This window comes from Camellia sinensis, chromosome 4, assembly GCF_055761805.1.
Source record: "Camellia sinensis isolate YWXY chromosome 4, ASM5576180v1, whole genome shotgun sequence".
Taxonomy (NCBI): domain Eukaryota; kingdom Viridiplantae; phylum Streptophyta; class Magnoliopsida; order Ericales; family Theaceae; genus Camellia; species Camellia sinensis.
Window position 1 is genome coordinate 138,839,331 of NC_138964.1, and position 22,531 is coordinate 138,861,861.

At 35.8% G+C, this 22,531-nt stretch overlaps 1 protein-coding gene across 7 annotated transcripts in view; it reads left to right on the forward strand.

Moving 5' to 3' along the window:
• Positions 1-22,531, forward strand: part of GSL8 (glucan synthase-like 8) — an 89,737-nt gene that overhangs the window by 4,977 nt on the left and 62,229 nt on the right. For 2 of the 7 annotated variants that reach the window (XM_082866300.1, XM_028260547.2), the window contains exons 4-17: positions 1,435-1,558; positions 1,785-1,895; positions 2,348-2,473; positions 12,785-12,874; positions 13,775-13,872; positions 13,971-14,088; positions 14,605-14,733; positions 17,281-17,357; positions 17,445-17,523; positions 19,214-19,306; positions 19,407-19,509; positions 19,644-19,767; positions 19,922-20,108; positions 20,215-20,267. In XM_082866300.1, coding sequence (XP_082722426.1) covers positions 1,435-1,558; positions 1,785-1,895; positions 2,348-2,473; positions 12,785-12,874; positions 13,775-13,872; positions 13,971-14,088; positions 14,605-14,733; positions 17,281-17,357; positions 17,445-17,523; positions 19,214-19,306; positions 19,407-19,509; positions 19,644-19,767; positions 19,922-20,108; positions 20,215-20,267 — 1,512 coding nt within the window. Of the gene's footprint in view, positions 1-1,434; positions 1,559-1,784; positions 1,896-2,347; positions 2,474-12,784; positions 12,875-13,771; positions 13,873-13,970; positions 14,089-14,604; positions 14,734-17,280; positions 17,358-17,444; positions 17,524-19,213; positions 19,307-19,406; positions 19,510-19,643; positions 19,768-19,921; positions 20,109-20,214; positions 20,268-22,531 lie in introns of all 7 variants that reach the window. The other 5 variants (XM_082866299.1, XM_028260545.2, XM_082866302.1 and 2 more) reach the window with 3 other exon arrangements.

Below are 22,531 nucleotides of genomic sequence, written 5' to 3' on the forward strand. Positions count from 1 at the left end.
TTCTCATCCAGCAACACCCATTTTATGAACATATTATTTTTTAGTTGCCTAACACTTTGTCTCGTAAAAGCATCACTGGCTTTATAAAATTTTTCTTTCAATTTAGTTGGTATTTGTCGATCACATAATATGCCAGAAGAACTCCTCCACTTGTGCCAGCCTACTTTGATTCTATTCTATGAATCACATCATCTCCAACCCCACCATTTTTATTAATAATTGAGCTTAAATAATAAAAATATTCTCTATTTGTTATCTCATGGTTTTGCAATCTTCACTTCTCCATTTTTTCTACTTCTATTGTTGCTAAAGCTACATTCCATATATTCAGTTTTATTTTGATTGATTTTAAACTCTTTTGACTCGGGCACTTTTCTCTCAATTTCTAGCTTAGTGTTAGTTCCTTCTTTAGTTTCATTTACTAGAACGATATCAGTAGTGAACAACATACATCGTGAGATGTCATCTTGAATGTGTTTAGTTAATTCATCCATGACTAAGGCAAATAAGTAAGGACTTAAAACAGACCCTTGATGCAATCCTATATCGTTTTTTTTTGGCTTTTTGTGATTTTTAAAAATGTTTTAATAAGCTTTTTTTTTTTGTTTGTATAATTTTTAATTTTTATACTTTTTAGATCAACTTACTCTAGATACATTTAAAAAGTAAAATATTTGTAAAGAAATCTAAATAAAGTTCAATAAATACAAAAAAAAAAAAGAAAAGAAAAGAAAAGAAAAAGAAAATGTACTAAATTTATATATATATATATATATTTTGTATTTAGTGAATATTATAAATATTTTTTTCAGAATTTTTGTAGTTTTTAAGTGTATTCTAAATTAAGAATACGGATTATACATGCCTTTTATCATCCTGCTTTTCTCCCACACTCACCATATTATATCTTTAGAAACCCTACCATATGCTTTTTCTAGATCTATAAAAGCCATATGTAGATCCCTCCTTTTCTCTGTGTGCTTTTCTATTAATCTTCTTAGTAAATAAATTGCTTCCATAGTTGATCTCCTGGGCATAAATTCGGGCATGGGATGGGTTGTATAAATGATTAAACAATAAGCGCGACACTGGCGGAGTTGTATCCATGATTAAAGCAGCAATTAAATTCTGCTTCCCATACCTCAGCTTGGTTTCTGTATGATTAACCAGTTGTTGTGGTTTTATCACAGTTCAAATATATACTAAAATCATTTGAGGATTTTTTATTAGTTTCTGTTTGGATAATGCTAGTGTAGATGTCAAAAAGTTCAATCACTTGTTAGTTTGAAGTTTATTAACAAGTTTTCCGATGCAAGTGATTACTTCTTACAGAAACTAACATCTTCATTTGTTCATTGTTTTATTTAATAAAGTTGTCTTTGTTGCTGATAAAAAAAAAAAAAAACTTCATCTCTTCATTGCTTCTTGTTTCAGCTTGGAATTCAGATCTTCAGAAATGAAAAAGGTATTTGCTACATTGAGGGCCCTGGTTGATGTGATGGAAGCGCTGAGCAAAGATGCAGCTCCTGATGGAGTGGGAAGACTTATAAGGGAGGAGGTACTTCTTTGCTGTTTTTTTTCCCTCTCCTGGTTTTTTTTCCCTGCTTTCCTGGTTCTTTTGTTGTTCTCATTGTCATGTATAACACAAGTACCATTGTGTACTAAACTGTCTCCTAGTTGCTGTGCACATTTATTTTGCCTTGCAGAGATTATGTTGATATTTTAAATACATCCTCATGCAAAGTAAAATTGACTGAAAGCCTTTTTTTGATTTTTTGTTTCAGCTAAGAAGGATAAAGAATTCAGAGGCAACATTATCAGGGGAGCTCACACCGTACAATATTGTTCCTTTGGAAGCACTATCAATTACAAATCCTATTGCATTTTTTCCGGAAGTAAGTGAAACTTGAAATTTTATGTGATACTTTTTTGTCCGCTTTGATCCTCTTTTCGTATGCATAACTAATATATTCTTAGCTGATTTTATTGCATTTTTTCTGGAAGTAAGTGAAACTTGAAATTTTATGTGATACTTTTTTGTCCGCTTTGATCCTCTTTTTGTTTGCATAACTAATATATTCTAAGCTGATTTTTTGCTTACAAAAAATGTTATAAGTTGATTTTTGCCTCCATTTAGTGTTTTGTGTTGTCTATGATTGTTTATTCCAAAGAGTCGTTGACACTAATTCATGGTTGTTGTGTATCATTTTTATTAGATGGTGAGCATGCTATTATTTCTATTTTATTTTATTACAGAACCTCACCTGTTATCTGGGCTGTATTATAAATTTTTGTTTTTGCCGAATAATAAAATTTATTTCTCACATACTCCTTGTGATCTGTTCAGGTTAGAGGTGCAATATCTGCGATTAAATATACTGAACACTTTGCTAGGCTTCCTGCTGATTATGAAATTTCTGCACCACGGGATATGGACATGTTTGATCTTCTGGAATATGTGTTCGGTTTTCAGGTTTTTGTTCTTTAATATCCCCATCTGTTTCTGATGCTTTATTGACTTTGTTACATTCTCTAACACGTGCGTTAAACTTCATTTATGTATTACTGTGGTTGTTGAGTTGGTACAATACTAGGATACTGCATACAAATGGAGAAGTAAGCCACCATTCTCTCCCAATCTCACACATGGTTTTCCCCCTCCATCATAGTCATTCTGAAGTTGATTGGAGTAGAAAAAGGCCAAAAAAAAAAAAAAAAAAAAAAAGAGGAAGAAAAAGATGGAAGAACCATTTCAGACTTGATTCTTCATCAGTCAAAGTTATGAGATTTTGATTTTTTTTTTTTTGCAATTAATTTTGTTGGTGTAGATGCATCAGTGTGCTCCACTTTTAGATATTTATTATTTTCTTGTTCCTACTTTTCTCATTTGGGGAGGTGCTCTTTCACCTTATTTATTGATGTCACTGTCTTCGTCAATGGTACTTCCCACCACACCCTTACTGTTTCAAGTTGGGTGGGTTGAACCTGAACAAGCCAAGTTCAATCCAACTCCTTGGGGCCTTGGACTGGTGCTTTAACATCAATCTAAGCTTGGGCTAATAATCCTCAATGATTTGAGTTCAGGCAGGGCATGGCAAAGGTAGTGTCCAACATGTGCCAATCTGAGCCAAACATCACATGTATATGCATATATGTAACTTGTATGTGTATTTCTGCTTATGTATGTTGTATAAAATTGTTTTTTCCTTTAGCAGCTCAACCATAAGATTTATTACGAAAATACTTTAGAGCATGTTTGGTACGATGGAATGGGCTGGAATAGAATATTCATTCCAGTGTTATCAGAGGCGAGCCTAAGCGCTAAGTGAGGCGAGGCGAGGCGAGGCGAGGCTTTAGCGCTTCAGGCACACTGAGGCGAGGCGAAATGGTGAGGCGATGGAGAAGCGCCTGAAGCGAGGCTTAGGCGATGAAGCGGGAGGCGAAACGAAGCGACGCTTCACCAGATTTTTGCTTGATTTCAGTTCGAATCATTTGGCACTTCATCGACTTCGTTCGAATCATCTGGGCCCTTCATCGACAAAGTTAATTAGTTTTATAATTGTTTTATACTAAAAAAGAAGTCCAAACCCTAGATCGACTTCGTTCATCGACATTGAAAGGCATACCGAAGTCGTTCCTTCTTCTTCACCTGGTGAGTTCCTTCTTCTTCCTTTCTTCTTCTTCTTCCTTTCTCCTTTCTTCCCTTTGACTTCACTGTCGGACCCCCCCTTTCTTCCCCCCTATTCTTCCTTTGTTCCAGTCATTCATTTTTCTTCACTGAAGAACATTGTCGAACCCTGTGTTAAAATTAATTCAATTATTTTTTAAAATTAATTTTTAATTCGCAAAAATTAATATGCAAAAATTAATTTTTAAAATTAATTCAATTATTTTAAAATTAATTTTTTTTTCAATTAATTCAATTATTTTTTTTCTGTGCTAAAATTTCAATTAATTCAATTAATTTCCTGGTTATTCAATTCATTATTTTAATTCAATTAATTTGTTTAATTCAATTAATTCAATTAATTTAATTAATTTGTTTATTTTAATGCAATTAATTCAATTAATTTCTTGGTTATTCAATTAATTATTTTAATTCAATTAATTTGTTTAATTCAATTAATTCAATTAATTTGTTTATTTTAATTCAATTAATTTCCTGGTTATTTTAATTTCTTGGTTATTCAATTAATTATTTTAATTCAATTAATTTCTTGGTTCTTTTAATTTCGTGGTTATTCAATTAATTATTTTAATTCAATTAATTCAATTAATTTCAACTATTTTAATTTTTTTATGTTCTTTAATGTTGTTAAAATGTGTTCTTTAATTTCTTTATGCTGAAAATATTTATATTTTTGTCTATGCCATTTATTTTAAAAAAATATCCTTTCTGGTCGCCTCGATTCGATGAAGCCCTCGTCTCGCCTCGTCGCCTCGCACTTAGGCGTTAGGAGACCTTGTTGCCTCGGTTCGCTTTTCGCCTTAAAAAACACTGGTTCATTCTAGCTTTGCATTTCCTTTCCCTTGTTTGGTACACCTTATTTAAGTGGGAATAGTCATTCCATTGGAATGACCATTCTAACAAAATGTGGGAATGCTATTCCTCCCTCCAACCTAAGGAATGACCATTCCATTCTATCATGGAATTATCATAAAATTTTATTATTATTTTTTTTGTTGGCACTTGAAAAAAATGTTATTATTTAATTGTTACCACCATTCAGTTCTCCTACCACCCATTCCACCACCCTATTGCCACTGCCATCGCCACCACCACCACTCTATTTCTACCACAACCACAACTGCTACCACGGTCGCCACCACAACCACCACACCACCATGCATACTACTGTGAGAATATATTGTGTATATTCTCAATTTGGCATGATTGTGTATATTAGGAATTAGGAATTAGGAATTAGGAATTAGGAATTAGGAAAGATTGTGGTGTAAATATGTGAATTGGCTGTATTTCCTTTTTCAGTCATAGGTTTAGGGTTATATAAACTGATGAACTCTTCGTAAATAAGATACAATTGAATATAGAAGTTTATTCAGAAACTTAAATGGTATTAGAGCCACGTTTGAAGCCCTAACTGCTTGATTCACCAACTCTTTCTCTGGTTTTTGAATCACGAATTGATTGAGCTTATTCTCTCTCTTGATTCGCGATTATTCTGGTGGAATTTCTGGTTTGTTGTTTGAAGCTTGCGCTTCTTTCTTTGATTCGGACTTCAATTGCTATCAACCCCAGAGAGGAAGTCGCGATCATAACCCTTCCTCTCTGGTTTTGGTTCTGGTTCGTGAGTTGCCTCTAACTCGTCTTGTTGCATCCCTAGTTTTCTCTTGCTTCGATTCGCACGATCGAAGAGCTGTTTGCCCTTGTTCCTCTCGATTAGCTTCGACTTCGATCCTTTGCTCTGTGTCGGCTGCTCCAGAGTCGACTTCGACTCTTGTCTCTCTCTGTGTGGTTCGAAGTCGATCCATTGTGACATCTCTCTTAGTTGTGGCCTGATTCTAAAATTTGGTTGACCCAGTTCTCTTTTATTCTTGTTTGGACTTATCAAGTTCCTTATTATTATAGTTTGACCCCTCAGATTTTGATTATTACACTTGAACCCCTAGTTTGGCTATTTTGTTTGATTGCACTTGAACTGCTCAGTTTTTTGGTTACTATGATGCCTCTAGCTTCTGATAAGTGGGCCTTTTGCCATCAGATGGGTCATTGGAAGTATCATTGTCCCAAGAAGAGATGTTTGTCTGTCTCGTCTTCTCAGCAGTTTCCGATCTAGTTTTGCGCTCCTCTTTCGAATATTTTTCAGCCTCTCGCCGGTTCTACTGCATCTGCTCCGGCTCCTAATCCTAACCTGGCTTCTTTGAGTGCTCAGATTAGCTAGCTTCAGCATATACTGTTTACCTCCCAACCATCCCAGTTTGCCTCTATTGTTTCCTCTTTTTACTTAGGTTTGCTTGGGTCTTCTTCAGGTATCTCTTCGTCTGTTTGGATTTTTGACTTTGGTGCCTCTCATCACATGACTCTCTATTTCTTCTTACTTTTGTACTCCCCCTTTTCTTCCTATTACTGTTAATACTACTAATGAGTCTGGTATGTTTGTTATATCTGTTGGGTTTGTCTTATGGTCTGTTATGTCTACTGTCTCTATTCCATCTGTCTTTTATATTCCTCAGTTTTCTGTCAGTTTATTATCTATCAGGCAACTTGATGCCTCCGGTTTTGATGTTATCCTTTATTCTTCTATCTTTTCTGTGCAAGATTGGATGTCCAAGCTGCAGATTGTGACTGGCCGTAGAGTTGGAGACCTCTATGTGGTAGAGAGCTTGCATTTGCCTATGACAACCTCTCCGACTGCCTTTTCATCTTTTTAGTTAGATTCTCTGTCTAGTCTTTTCTACTTGTGGCATTCTAGATTAGGGCATTTGTCTGTTGACCGCTTACGGTATTTAGCTCAATAAGGTATATTGGGTAAAGTTTCTCCTAGTGAACTTACTAAATGTTGGGGGTGTAAACTTACCAAAATGACAGCCTATCTTTTCGTAAAGTTACTTTTATATTTGATACACCGTTTTTTTTAGTTCATATTGATGTTTGGGGCTGTTCACTTGTTCTCACCAAAGGGGGTTTTGCATACTATGTGTCATTTGTTGACGACTGCACCCATTATACTTGAGTTTATCTCATGACTCATAAGTCGATTGCTATCATATATACCGTACTTTTCAGTCTATGATTACTACTCAGTTTGGGTCTACAATGAAAGTATTACGGTCGGACTTGGGTGGGAAATATTTTAAAAATGAGTTCTGTGAGTATTTGGCCAATTTGGGTACCATTTACCAAACTTCCTGTATAGATTCACCTGTCCAAAATGGTCGAGCCGAGCGTAAACACTATCATCTCTTTGAGACAGTTAGGTCTCTTTTTTTCTCTGCCTTAGTTTCGGCTCCGTTTTGGGAAGAGACAGTTCTTATTGCTGCTGTTCTTCTCAATCGCATGCCTACTTCTCTTCTTTCTAATTAGTCTCTTTATGAGGCTTTGTTCTCCCAAATTCTTAATTACTCTTTCCTTCGTGTGTTTGGGTCAGCCTATTTTGTCCTTTCCCGCAAAGATCAGACCAAACTTAGTACCCGGTCCGGTCTGTCCTCTGTTTCTTTTTAAGTTATAGTCCTACTTAGAAAGGCTATCGGTGCTATGACCCTGTTTCCTGTTATCTTTATGTCTCCCGTCATGTTTATTTTTTTGAACGTTTGCCTTACTTTCAGCTTCCTCCTATCACTACTTCGGTTTCTAAAGATGATTTGGTTCATATTGATCCATTTCCTTCTGAGGTCCCTCCTGATGAGTGCATCTCTACTGTTCCCCTTGAACTTGTTCCCTCTTCTCCTCTTACCACCCCTTCTGCTGAGTCTTTCTCCACTAAACCCCATGAATCTGCTCCCTTCTTCCCAGTCGCCTCCTCCTCCTCTGTTGTTAGTTTATTCTCGTCACCAGGCTCTTTCTCCACCAATTGTCTCTGTCCCTACTGTTGATCCTCCTGTTTCTGACAACTTTGATCTTGTTGCACATCGATATCCTACTCGAGAGCATCATCCTCCAAACAGGTTAGGTTGGTCTAATACATGTTTTTCTGCTTCTTATCATATTTTTTTGTCTGCTATTCATTCTTTTTTAGGACCTCAATCTTACAAGGAGGCTTGTTAGGATCCCAATTGGGTTCGAGCTATGGAGGATAAGTTGTTTGCCTTGCAGAAAACTAACACTTGGCCGTTGGTTCTGTTGCCTGCTAGCAAGAATCTGGTTGGTTACAAATGAGTCTATAAAGTCAAGACTCATTCTGATGGTTCTCTTGAGCGATACAAAGCTCGCTTGGTTGCTAAGGAGACCTTTTCCCCGGTTGTCAAGATGACTATTGTCGGTACTTTGATTTCTATTTCGACATTAACCTCTCTATCAGATGGACGTTAAGAATGCTTTTCTTAATGGTCATCTCATTGAGGAGGTCTACATGCGTTCACCCCCTGGCCTTTCCCATTCCTTTAGGCAGGTTTGTTGTCTTCGGCGTGCTCTGTATGGTTTGAAGCAATCTCCTCATGCTTGGTATGATCGCTTTTAGACTGCTGGTACTGAGCTTGGATTTCATCATTCTTCTTCCGACTCTGCTTTGTTTTTGAGACTTATCTCGACTGGTTTTGTTGCTCTCTTACTGTATGTAGATGATATGATCATCACTGGTTTTGACTCTTCTGCTATCTCTGAGGTTAAGCAGTATCGCTTCCGCACCTTCGAGATGAAGGATTTGGGTCCATTGCGTTTTTTTCTTGGGGTATTGTGGTTGCTTCTTTGCTAAAGGGCTATTTTTTTGTCTCAGGCTAAGTATGCTAATGACGTCATTCACCGTGCCGGTCTTACTGATACTAAGGTTTCTAATATACCTACTGAGCTTAATGTGAAGCTCAACTCTACTAATGGTGTCCCTTTGGATGATCCACTTTATATCGCGAGCTTGTGGATTGCTTAGTCTATCAGACGGTTACTCGTCCTGATCTTGCCTATGCTATTCATGTGGTTAGCCAGTTTGTTTCTGCTCTTCACTCCACACATTGGGCTATATTGGTTCGGATTCTTCGTTATCTCCAAGGTACTATATTTTAGGGTTTACTATTGTCCTCTACTTCCTCTTTGGATTTGATGGCCTATGCAGATTTTGATTGGGCTGGTGATGTTACTGATCGCAAGTCTATGTCTGGTTTCTGTATGTTTCTTGGCGATTCCTTGATCTCTTGGAAAAGTAAAAACAAACTGTTGTTGCTCGCTCTATTGCCGAACTGAGTACCGTGCTATGACTCATGCTACTGGTGAGATTGTTTGGTTTCGTTGTCTCTTATTTGATTTGGGTGTCTCTCAGTCTTTTCTGACCTCCCTCTATTGTGACAACCGCAGTGCTATTTAGATTTCTCACAATACTGTCTTCTATGAATGGACAAAACACATTGAGATTGATTGTCACTTCGTCTGACAGCATTTGCAGTCTGGCTCTTTCTCGTTTCCTTTTGTCTCTTCGGTTTTGCAATTTGCGGACTTCTTCATCAAGACTTACACTACCGCTCGATTTTAATTTCTTCTTAGCAAACTCTCAGTGTTTTCTGTTAAAACACCTTGAGTTTGAGCGGGGATATAAGAATATATTGTGCATATTCTCAATTTGGCATGATTGTGTATGTTAGGAATCAAGAAAGATTGTGGTGTAAATATTTGAATTGGCTGTATTTCCTTTTCCAGTCATAGGTTTAGAGTTATATAAAATGATGAACTCTTTGTAAATAAGATACAATTGAATATACAAATTTATTCAGAAACTTACAACTACCCCCACCTATGTTGCACGGACATGGACACGCGACACAACATGAACACGACACGGACACGCAAAAACGCAAATTTTCAAAAAATAGGGGACACGACACGTTGGGGACACGTTTAATATATATAATTAATTTTATTTATTATATGTCAAAAAAAAAATAATTAATTTTTATACAACTACAATAATAATAAAATCAATAAACATATTTTTTTTAAAAAAATTAATAAAAAATGAGTGTTTCTAAATAAAAACAATTTATTTTATGAATTTTAGGTTTAATAAAAATAAAGATAAAAAAAAGAAAAAAGAAAAAAGAAAAAAGAAAAAAGAAAAAAAAGAGTGAAGGAAATAAAAGAGGAGAGAGAGAGAGAGAAACGTGTGAAATAAAAAAAGAGGGGAAAGTGAAGCAAAAGGGGAGGAGAAGAGAGAGAGAGAGAACAGGAGAAGTCGAAGAAGAACAGGGAGGAGAAGAAGGAGAAGAAGATGGAGACAGAAGAGGACGAGGCGAAGAAATGGAGAGAGAAGAATACCTCAGCTTCTTCATTGATCAGAACAGGTTAGGCTCCTCTCTTCTCCTCCCTCTTATCTCTTTCTCTGTCTCTTTCTCTGTCTGTCTCCTCTCATCTCCTCCCTCGATCTTTGTCTTCTCTCGTTCCTTGATCTCTTTCGTTGTCTCCTCTTCTCCCTTGATCTCTTTCTCTTTCTCTATTTCAGTTAGGGTTAGGGCTTCGATTCGATCCACCTCAGGCGTGTCCGGAAAGTGTCACAGCGTGTCCATGGCGTCTCCCACTGCAAAAATTCAAAAAAAAAAAGAGGACACGTTAGAGAGAGTGTCGGACACGTGTCCACCGCGTGTCCGACGCGTGTCCGACACGTGTCCGACACTCGTACGCAGGCCTAGGGAACGTGTCGGTGCTTCATAGACCCCCACCGTAGTACCGATGTCGCCACTACTACTGCCACTACTATCGTTGGCCACTGCAACCGCCAACCACAACACTAGCTTACCATCACCACTAAGGCTACAACAATCTACTACCACCATCCTACTATCATTGCTATCACCACCACCGATGCTGTCACTACAATTCACACCATCATTTTCACAATTATCAATATTACCATGATCTATGTAAGTTTTTAATTTATTTGTTGTTAGCTTGTTAAAAAAATAAATAAACAATAAAACTTATTTCATTCCATGAGTTTAATAGATATAACCAAACATGAGAGTGAGAATTATTATCCTATTCCTATGCCATTCCATGTTGGTAAACAAACAATAGAATGGGAATGGACATTTCATTCCATTCAACCTTTTATTCCATTCTCACTTTCATTCCATTCCCACTTCATTTCATTCCATTGTACCAAACATGCTCTTAGTAGCTTAACACGGTATATGGTTTTGCATGGGATCACCGACCCTTTAAACATGAGACCCTAATTGGTTTCATCATGTTGCTATTTTTACTTGAGGGTGTTTCTTTGAGGTGGTGACGAGAGATTATGAACTATCCATTTTTTGATAAGTTGATTGATGTTCCAAATTTACCTATCTTTGCCCTTTTTAACATTATTCGTAATGCATTTGTGTTGTTTAAAGTAAAATCATTTGTTTGGACTATGGCTCATAAGAAACTGAACACCAATGACATGCTTCAGACATGGAGACCAACTTGTTATTTGCATCCAGAGTGGTGTATTACGTGTAGGAGGGAGAGGAGAGTCCCTAGTTATTTTTGCATTGTCATGTGGCTTTGGCCTTATATGGTTGTGTTGGTTGGTAGGAATGGATTGGGTATTACTCTTTTCATGTAGTCAGTAGTTAGTGATTGATTTAAGAGGATTTTGGTATTAATAGTACAGCTTGAGTTCTTGCTCCAGAATAGAGTCATGGGTCGTTTCAATGCTTTCCCTTATAGAAGAGTAAGTGCCCATTCAGGTCCAGGAGTATGTCCTTACTTGTGGTTTTGTTCATCTTTCAAATAATCTATCAATATGCTCCGCTTCTTGCTCTCAAAAGGCAAAACGACTTGTCATAATAGTAAAATGTGATATTTTGGGTTATTTGTTGAAAGGAATGCAAGGATTTTTTTAAGACAAGTTCAACGATATTGACGGTTTATGGCAAAATATTTGCTATTTTGCTTTTTTTTGGGCTTCAGTATCTTCGGCATTTAAGGAGGTTCCTGATGCAGAATATAAGAGGCTCAAAGAAGAGTCAATTCAAAGAAGTGGCTATATTTGAAAATTGGCATGATTTCAAAGTGAAACTGATAGGAATTTTATATAATAATATTTTTAGGATTTTGAATCTTATTTTTTGATTTTTTTTATGTTTTCTAGAATTTTTAGGTCAAGGGTATTTTTGTAATTTTAATTATTGTTGTCATAGGTTGTAGGGGTTGTGCATGGGTCATCTTGGGGGTCAAGTTATTTAATTGAGTTGGCTCTAGTTGGTTGAGGACGTCTCTAAAGTCTAAATAAAGTTATGTAATGCTTCTAATTCAATAGAGTTGATATTTTATAAAAATTTGAGAGTTTTGAACCTTTTTATGGATTGTGTGATGCAATCAAACCCTAGGTGTGATGCCTTAGGGATTCTATGAGTGATTCCTAGGCCTATCTTCTTCTTTCCCCCTTTTTTTTTTGTGGTTTCAATTTACTATTCTCAGATTATTATTCACAGCCCTGTAAAAGTGCGTTTTTCAACAAAACTCTATCCAATCACCCCCAAATCAACCCTAATCCCTTACCCTACCTATTAGCTTTCAATTTAATCCTCAAAACCCTAAATTACTCACTGTTTAAGCCGCCAAATAACCTCTGTTTTCAAAATCCAGTGCTGTCCCTACTTGTCATGCATTAGTTCCTTTTTTAAAATTTTTTAATTACTTCAAATTAGAAAGCGGTGTGTGAAATGCAATTTTGGTGGTTTTATTTTCCTTCCTTTGTTTTTGGATGGACATCTTGTCCTACTTTTTCCCTTTGTAATCTTTTCTTTTATTAATAAAGCTTCCTACTTTTTCCCTTTGTAATCTTTTCTTTATTAATAAAACTTCTTTGTTGCTGATAAAAAAAAAGAAACTTATTCAGTATATGTCTGTAAAAGTGCCATGAATTTACTAGGGACAATCTTGGTTAATCATTAATCATCATTATCCGCTGTCCTAGTTATTGTCCTCCTCCTCCTCCTCCTCCTCATCCTTTTGTTCGAGCATATGCGCATGTGGTACATGCTTTCTTGATATTTATTCAGAATATCTCTATTAATCTGTCGTCGTTTTACCCGGCATAATATTGGTTAATAATGATTCTTTCCTGCTTTTTTTGTCATTGCTGTTATTTTTTCTTGTTTTAGCTCTAATGGCTTATCTCGTTGAACTTTACAGAAAGACAATATAAGGAACCAGCGTGAGAATGTTGTTCTTACTGTAGCAAATGCGCAGTCACGACTTGGAATCCCTGGTGAGGGTGATCCGGTGAGTGATGACTTATGTGGATGACCTTCTTTCCTGAACAATTGGTTCATACCTGGTTAAGTTGTTTGCCTTTGTTAATGAGTTCTGATTGGAGCCGTATTCTCCCTCAACTTGACACAATTTATGGATAAGAATACTATTTACCTGTCTTCTCTATGACATTCTAAGCCTGACTTTCTTTCACAGAACTACTCACAACAAGTTTTCTTCTCCCAAACTTGAACTCATATGGAAACCTATTAGTTGAGAATTTCACAGTACTGCTGAACTTTTAATTTCACAGAATGGTACGACAATATGTTCTCAATAGCTTTTTAATTTATCAGCATCCAAAAAGTTCTTGGGAAAAGGAAAATGATATCAAGTAAATTTTCATTCAAAGTGACCAATCTTCAAAACATTATGATGTATTGCCAATCCTCAGATCTTGTAGAATTGTTTCCCTGCTGTACGTTGTAACCAGAAGGCCTAAAATATTGAATCTCATAGTGCCTGTAAAAAGGGCCATACAATCCTCTGCTAGTTTAAAAAGCCTTTGACACTTCTATACAGTTTACAAGTGGTCAAAATTGTTGAAGTTTTTGCACAATGCCGGCCAGATTCCAGAACCTTGGATTGGATACTTTTATAGAAGTTTAAGTTCTGTATGAATCCATGTTGCTTTAAATGCATTTATAAAGTATATTGCTATTGCTATTATACTTGGGCGTAGTACTTACTGAGAAAAAAAATTTTGAAACCAATTTTATATGGGCACTTTTTCATGCATCTGAAAATATGGCAGCTAAGTCTTATTTTTGGATTCAGTAATCTGTGTTGCAGAAGCCAGATATTCATGTTTCCTTTTTGTCCTTTTTGATGCAAAGCTAGTTGATTAATCTTTATGATTTCCTTTAGCAGAAAATAGATGAGAAAGCTATCAATGAAGTTTTCTTGAAGGTACTGGATAACTACATCAAATGGTGCAAATATTTGCGGATACGCCTTGTATGGAATAGGTGACTTCTGCAGCCTGCTGCTTTTTTGAAATGCCTCAAGTTCCTTTATGCGCAACTAATTTGCATTCTCTGTGTATTTATTTATGTACGTTGGACAGTTTAGAAGCAATTAATCGGGAAAGAAAGCTCTTTTTGGTTTCTCTGTACTTCCTCATATGGGGTGAAGCTGCAAATGTCCGTTTTCTTCCTGAATGTATTTGCTATATATTCCACCATGTAAGCCCTTTCTTATGGCTGCTAATTCACTTACTATTTGATCGGGTAGCTTGTCTTATTGTGCAACTCAGCAAGCTTTTTGTTCTATAGTAGTAGTTATGCTGTGTAATATATGTTGGTTATTATGCTGAATTTTCATTCATAAATAGCCCAGTTTATTGCTGCTTATTTAGTTTATAATATGAAATCACATGTTTAAATAGTTTTACTTTAAAAGGTAGGGTGTTTGATTTCACTTTTCAGCTTACTTGTTTTTTCAGCTTAAAAAGCTTCAAATAATCTCAAAAAGCTACTTTTTTGAAGTTGGGTTTTAAACTAAAAAAAAGAAGCTAAAATTATTATTTTTAAGTGTTCACTAATGGGTCTTTTTCTTTTTGAGCTGTTTGTGAGTACTGTTTGCTTATAAAATTAATAAAAGTTTTCATTGACATTGATTGGTTCACAGGACAAATCCAAAGATCAATAGTTGTACTGTTTGACGTTTTAGTAATATGTTACTAATTATGCCTTCTGCAGATGGCAAGAGAGTTAGATGCAATATTGGACCACGGTGAAGCTACTCCAGTGGCTAGTTGTATGGGCGAAAATGATTCAGTGTCCTTCCTTGAGCAAATCATTTGTCCCATATATGGGACAGTGGCAAAGGTCAGTGAATCTTGCTATATTGGTTTCCTAGTTGTGTAATTGGATTTTGGCTGAATTTTTTCTTGACTTTATGTTTCTTTATGTATTAAAGGCCATTATGTCAAAAGAGGATATACTTCACATTGAGTCTCTACATTGGTATAGCAATTAGGCTGCCTTCTCTGAATCATGTCATTAGTATTGGGTTTCGTATGAGCCACTGATCAATAAAAAACTTTGTATGTGGCACATTTCCTATGTTATAGCGTTGCAATTTAAGATTTTAAGCCATGTCTGTGTCAGGTCTATTACGACTTAGACTGTCCTTGTACAAATTTCGTACATTTTGGATGTGTCTGTAGTAAAGGAGTACATTACTAAATTTTGCAAGGACACTTTCTTGGCATTCGTAGGCTATGCTTGACGTGCCTCCAACTTGGGATATAACTTTGCAAAGCATATTATCTGCAGCGATGTTTTTCGCCAGCTACTAGCTTGAGTGGTATCTGTTGCCACCCCCAAAATTCAAAACCCAGTTTGAATTAGGGTTTTTAGCCTATAAATAAAGTGATTTCGATTGTATTCAAGCATTAGGCCGTGCCTCTTGTGTTCTCCCCAATTATTATTCTTCTTGAAAGGAAACGTTTAATCTTCCGTTTTGGATCAGTTCTCCATATATTCTGGTTTTGGATAAATTGAATAGTTGAATGGACTTTTTTTTTATAAGTGTTCGACATTATTTGGTATTAGAGCAAACTAATAATATTATCAATGTCTTTGTTTATTTGATGTTCGACATTATTTGGTATTAGAGCAAACTATTAATATTATCAATGTCTTTGTTTATTTGATGTGGTTGCCTTCTTGATATGACCTCATCGTTTGAACCCCACCCCCCCCCCCAAAAAAAAAAAAAAAAGAAGATAAAAATCCATAGCAACATTGCTACTAATTGTCATGTCAGCAACATCAGAGCAACCCACTATCCTCATGATGCACAGCCATCAGGAAGGCTTGGTGCCTTTTGATTAGTGGTTGTTCAGGTTCAATTAAGAGATATTCAGGAGGGTTGTACGAAAACCTAGACTTGAATAACAATATTTTTGCACTAGTGTATTATAACAAAGGTTAGCGAAGATCTATTCTAGATTGCTGCCATCTTCGAACACCATTTGGTTCTGTTCGGTCAAATCATTCTAGCGAAACCCATCCTTGTCCACTCATACCTGGCAATCTTCCTGCAATCGACCGCAAGGAAATCCTTATGGTTTTGCCTTTCGTTTTGTCCGCTGCCACCTTCAACAGTCTTCACCTGCACTGCATCGACAAAGCCTTAGGGCTTCGACTGAGAAATTGAAGAAAACCACCCAGAACTCAACTGAGTTTGATTCATTTTGTCGTGATCTGAACCAAACCCATTACCCAACCTACTATCTTTTTTTTAGGGTTGATCCCAACCCCATTAACCTAGCCTACAGCCATATCACCAACTCAAAATTTTTCAATCCAACCCAACCTGCATGGTCCAAGTAGCCTTGCCCACTCCTTAAATTGGCACAAAAACCCTAAGCCCATACCCAACCCACCCTCTAATAAAAATAAACCCAGCCCACTCCCTTTTCAAATGGTCCACTGCCACCCAAAAAACCAAGCCCAAAACTAAGCCCAGTTCACCCATTAAGACAACCTAAAAACTAAGGCCCAATGGCAGAGGAAATTGAAATTTGGAAGTCCAAGAAGCTGCTCTCACGCAGACAATGCTCCTACCGAAAGGAGAGCTTCTTGAACGTACAGATGCACTCAACTTGTTGGATCCTATCCACCAACTGATTGCTTGGTCAAGTTCAAAGGGATGATTTTATTGGCACAAAAGATTTTCTCTGTGTATTCAATCCATGCTTTGTGGATTTCCTCAACAGTCTGACCACAAAAATTAGGTGGAATGAGACAAATATCACACAACCAGCATATTTAAAATATTTGATTTGTTTGCATGGCCTTGATCAATATTTAAAGGAGAACTTGAGGAAGAGTTCATTTTCTCAGTCGGGGAGAACGATGCATAACTTGAATGGGAGATTTTATTTTTTATTTTCTAATCTTATGCCATTAATATTTATTTATTTATTCTCTTTTTAATTATAGCTTAATTAAGATATTATCTAAATTTTGTTTCTTGTTTTTAGGGATTTATTTTCCTAGTTTGAGTTAGGGTTTTTAGCTTATAAATAAAGTACTTTTGATTGTATTAGATAGCCTTGGATTAATATTATTATTACGTTGTGACCCTTGTGTTCGTTTTCTCTATTCTTATTCTTTTTGAATCTTTTGATCTTCCCTTTTGGATCAATTCTCCATATATTCTGTTTTTGGATCTATTGAATAGTTGAATGGATTTCTTAATTGCCATTTGTCATCGGTATGGTTGTTTGACTTGGAATTGAGATATAATAGGATATGTCCAGGAGTTGTTTGTGTACAATGTAGATTATTTCTTCTCTCCTTCTCTCTCTTTTTCTTCTCTCTAGTCAGCTCTTTTATTGTGTGCCTCAAATTTTGTATTCACAGGAAGCTGAGGAAAACAATAATGGGAAAGCCTCACACTCGTCCTGGAGGAATTATGATGATTTTAACGAATATTTCTGGTTCTTTTTTGCATAAATCTAATAATTTTGCAGTTTGTTACTCCATTTGGATTATGTTTTGTAATCTCATTCTTATTGTATATGCAGGTCACCTGGTTGCTTTGAGTTGGGCTGGCCTATGAAAAGGGATTCATCATTTTTGATGAAGCCCAAAAAGAGGAAAAGGGTTGGTTCTAGGCTTCTAGCAATGACTTCTTCCAATAATTGTTTTTGTTGTGTATTCCAGTCTATATTAGATGTTTTATTTTTATTTTTGTTTCCTGTTTTGTTTTGTTTTTTCTTTTCTTTGTTTTATTTTGTTTTATGAGTGTATTGGATCTTGTAAACCTTTTAATGTGAAGTGTAGCACTAGTATGAGCTTCCCTTTTGATTTTATCAATGTGGATATTGACATTGCTTTTGTTGTTTGAATGGCATATAAGTTGTCTAATTTAGTAATCTCCTGAAAACTGACAAATGATTTGATTCATAAAGAATTGGACCTACAGTATATATTACGACAATCAGCTGTATTTCTTTGTAGAATGAGAAAAGGCTTCCTTGTTGGGTTTAGTCTCCACATGGGGTTTTACTGTGGTCCTTAACATCCACTGAAAATTCATTTAAGTTACATGGGGCGTGTGTGGTGTGTAGTTGGAATGTTGATCTGTTCATTTCTGCTTATGGCATTTCCACTTCTTTTGGCGGCATCAGCTATTTCAGAGATTGGATGTGAGAATTTCGAAAATTTTACTTCTTTCACAGTAATAAATTGCATATTAATTTTACAGTCTTTTTGGCTCAGAATGTTGTCAGTCTTTTGTGTTAAGTTTGTGTTGTTAATTTGCATGCAGTCATACATTCAACAATCATTTGGTTGAGTCAACATTTTTATACTATAATCAGTCCTTGTTATGAGGAAAGAAAAGGCTTACTTTGGAAAGTTTGATTTTTAGGAATTTTGTCAATATTAGAATATTAATTAAGATTTATTTATTGTATTATTTGAATTTTGGTCACTCTTATTAGGGTTTTCTGTGCGTGCCTATAAATTGGCTATTATGTAATAGGATTCATACTATGATATTGAATTTTAGATATTGTAAAAAAGTGATTTAGTGTTTCTGTTATTTTTTTTTGGTGTACCCTTTCTTTTCTTTTACATCTATTTTCTTCACTGGTCATCCAACATCACCTTTGGGTCATGGTCAATGCTGGAAATGTCATTAGTCTTATGGAAGGTCCTGTAAACACTCTCTTTTGGAAAATAGTAGTTTATCTCCATTCTACTGCTAGATTTGCTCCTAACCAGTGATGCTGTATGGAACTAAAACTTTTCTTCTTTTGTTCCCCTAGGAATATGTTATGGTCACTACTACGATGATAGTGCTAATTCACTGCTTGGTGATCTCTTCTACTTCATCCTTTCCATACTGTTGTTGCCACTACTACCATAGCTTCAATCGTTATGGCTAAACAAGTTAATCTTATTTCTGGCTCTGAAACTGTTAACTTTTCCAATTTCATGCTCAAAGCCTGACCTCATCCTTTCCTCTTCTTCTTCCCATGATGTCATTGTTGTATCTTAAAGATGAAAGTATGTCTTCTTTTCATTCTACCCATTTGGGTACATGTTTGGTGGAGCTTTACTATTTGTAGTTTATTTATTTATTTTTTTTGCATCTTTGGCTATTGCTGTATTTGTACTTTTTTCTTTATCCATTCTTCTGGCAATACTGCATGCAGTGCATGCAGGGGAAATTCTGTCCTTTTTTTTATCTTCTAATTCTTTGATCCAACACTTGTACCCGACAATTTGTTTTCTCCTTTCATCAAGTCATCTCTCTTTTTTAATAATTTTGTTCGTGAATTGGCAGACTGGGAAAAGCTCTTTTGTTGAGCATCGGACATTTCTTCACTTGTATCGAAGTTTTCATCGTATGTGGATTTTTTTGGTTGTAATGTTCCAGGTAAATATTGGTTGTCCATCTGCTATTACTGCACCTGTCTTATATGCAGTTTCTTTATGGCTGAAATAAAAAATCAAATGTGTGTTTTAATCTTCTTCAGATGCTGACAATCATAGCCTTCCACGGTGGGAAAATTAATCTCGATACTTTTAAAGCTGTACTTAGTGTTGGACCAACTTATACAATCATGAACTTCATTGAGAGTGAGTTTTTATGTATTTTCCTATGTAGTTATATCTTTTTGTTATTCCACTAACTTTTGAAATCTAAAATTTTCTTTGTCTTGCTTTTCCTTATTTTCTTTTTTTGTTCACTGTGTCATGTATGACTTATGCAGGTTGTTTAGATGTCCTGCTTACATTTGGAGCTTACAGCACAGCAAGAGCCATGGCTATCTCTAGGCTGGTTATTAGGTTTTTCTGGTTTGGGTTGAGCTCTGCATTTGTGACATATCTTTATGTGTGAGCGTACAATCTCCTTCTTATTGTTTTCCTTCGTTGATTCTTCTTCGGTCTTTTTATTTTGTTATTTTTTTGTTTTTAATTTTTATCTTAGTTTTCCATTGAATTCAATATGGCTCTATTTGCTCCCTCACCTGGCAAAATGAATTTTCAGGAAGGTTGTGGAGGAAAGCAATAAGTCGACGTCCGATTCATTTTATTTTCGGATTTATATTCTTGTGTTGGGTGTTTATGCCGGTCTACGCCTAGTTTTTTCAATGTTACTTAAATTTCCGGTTTGTCATTCATTGTCCGCAATGACTGATCAATCATTCTTTCAATTTTTCAAGTGGATTTATGAGGTAATTATTGTTGAATATACTAGCGTTGAAATTGAAATTGATTCTGGAGATTGATTAAAAGTATATTTTAATGTTGTGTTTCACAAACTTGTTTGGTTGTTTGCAGGAGCGATACTTTGTGGGCCGTGGCCTATATGAAAGAACCACTGATTATTTAAGGTTTGTCATCATTCATTATTAAATAATATTTAATTTCATATTGTTTACTAGTGAGGTGGAATTTTTGCTATCTGAACTAGATTGCTTAATTTTAATATTTTTACCTTATTTGGTTGGTTTGTAATATATAGCATCAGCTATTCTGTAAGAAACTTTTATGATCCTCTTGCTTTAGTTTGCAATATGTGTGAGAAAAATTTGATTTTAGAGCTAACTTGTGTGGTTCATACTTTTAAACCCGCCTCTTTCAGAATGGTGGTTGATGAGGTATCTGTAATCTTTTTCTAATGAATTTTCTCTTGCATTTAATTGCGTTGCTGAATGCTTTGCGATGTAGTTTCTTCACTTGCTTTTGGATTCATATATGTTTTTGTAGCTCTGAAATTTCATCTTTGGGGTTGAAATGGTTTCTGTCCCACTTAGGTGTTTGAAATAGACACATTGAGTGTACTATTTGTTTTGTAAGATGTTAGGTAATGATGGTCCATTCTTCAGGATTCTGGTGCTTTATCAATCTCATGCTCTTGAATTACAGAACAAACTTAATTATTGAAATGGTTTGTTAATTGGGCTTGGCTGGAATTTTTTCTTCATGCAACTTGTTGGTTTCAACTCTAGGAAAGGTGGAATAATGAATTCACTCTGCTGACCTGTTGTGAAAACATGTATTATCTTTGTGTTAGTTTTATCAGTGTCATCATCATATATGTTAGGAATTAGGATTGATACATTTAGTTCAAGATATGAGAACTTCAAGATTTTAATTTAGTTGGTCGAGTCCTCGATGCATTTCAGGAACTCGTAGGTAACATAGATGATCTGTTTCATGGTCTCTCTAAAATTGTGAAGTACCCGTCTTGGGCACAAGATAATGTGTAAGTGTGGAATAGCACACTGACTAACTTACTGTTGCCTCATACCCCAGCGGGAAAAAGTTATGGATAATACATTCTTAAATTGTCCATTTCTTTCCTTTGTAATTCTAAGCGAGTGAATGATCTGTATATGAAAAGTTTTGTTGTCAAGAAGCTTTAATGAGCTAGTGATGTGGAAGAATTTACAACTTTTGATCATATTGCCCAGTCTCCATTCGCTTATCAACAAAAATAAAATAAATTTACCCAGTCGCCATTCATGGAATTGGACAAGTGATGAAGTCGATAGATAAGAGGCACTGATGATCTACATGTGTAGCTGAATTGGTGCAACGTAAATTAGATTATAAGAGGTGCTCAGATTAATATATGGAAGCAGATTAATAGGCTTTGCCGGGGCATATTTCAGTTGTTTTTTAAAAGCTGGATGAGTGCTAAATTATGGGGATTTTAGGGTTCCAAAAGGTGTAACAAAAGGTTAGAGATTTGAGAATAAAAATACGAGATTTTGTGGCTGTTCTAATTCTGTTCCAGAGGTTGTGAATAATTCCTGAGCAGTAAACTAACAAGAAAAGAAAGAAGAAAGTCTAGGCATTGCACTCAGATACCATAAGCTGCACATCTAGGGTTTGATTACATCACATAATCTCAGAAGCGTATTTGCTAAAATAATTCTTTCAAAACTATTCTGTATTAAGTTTCAAGCATTACATGATTTTATATTGGCTATTAAGAGACTTCTTTTACCAACTAGAACTATAATTCTAAAGTAGGAAACTACTGAACTTTTGACTTCTAAAACCTATCTAAGATCAAATAAAACCCATAAATAAAAACCAAATACATAACTTGACCCATATGACAACCATGGGTGATGACCCCTACAACCCGAGGAATTCTATTTGCACACCATCAATATATTCTCAGTACACATCGTCTTCTAAGTTCACACCACCCCTATTTTGAAAATATTGACTTTTTCTCAATTCACATCATTAATTCGTCAATAATACTAAACACCCCTATCTTCTCCATTCTCAAACGCCAACCTTAATTCTTCAGCAGCAACAACCTCTGCCACGGTCAATTGCTGCCAACCGCAGCCACTACCACCACCTCCCTAACCCCATAATCCCTCTCCAGTCCCTCCTCCACCCCTCCTCCGTCTTCATAGGGGTGGTGGTGGAGTGGTGGGGTTGGAGGGGTTGCGATGGGGCTGCGACGGTTGGGGAGGGGTGATCGTCTTGGTGGTGGCTTGGGACGTCAGGTGGGGGAGTTTGGTGGTGGGTATTAGGGTTCTAGAATATTTTATAAAAATGTAATTTGTATGAGGGATAAAAGTGTAATTTAAAAAAGTTAGGGTGATGGTGTGTACTAAAATGAATATTG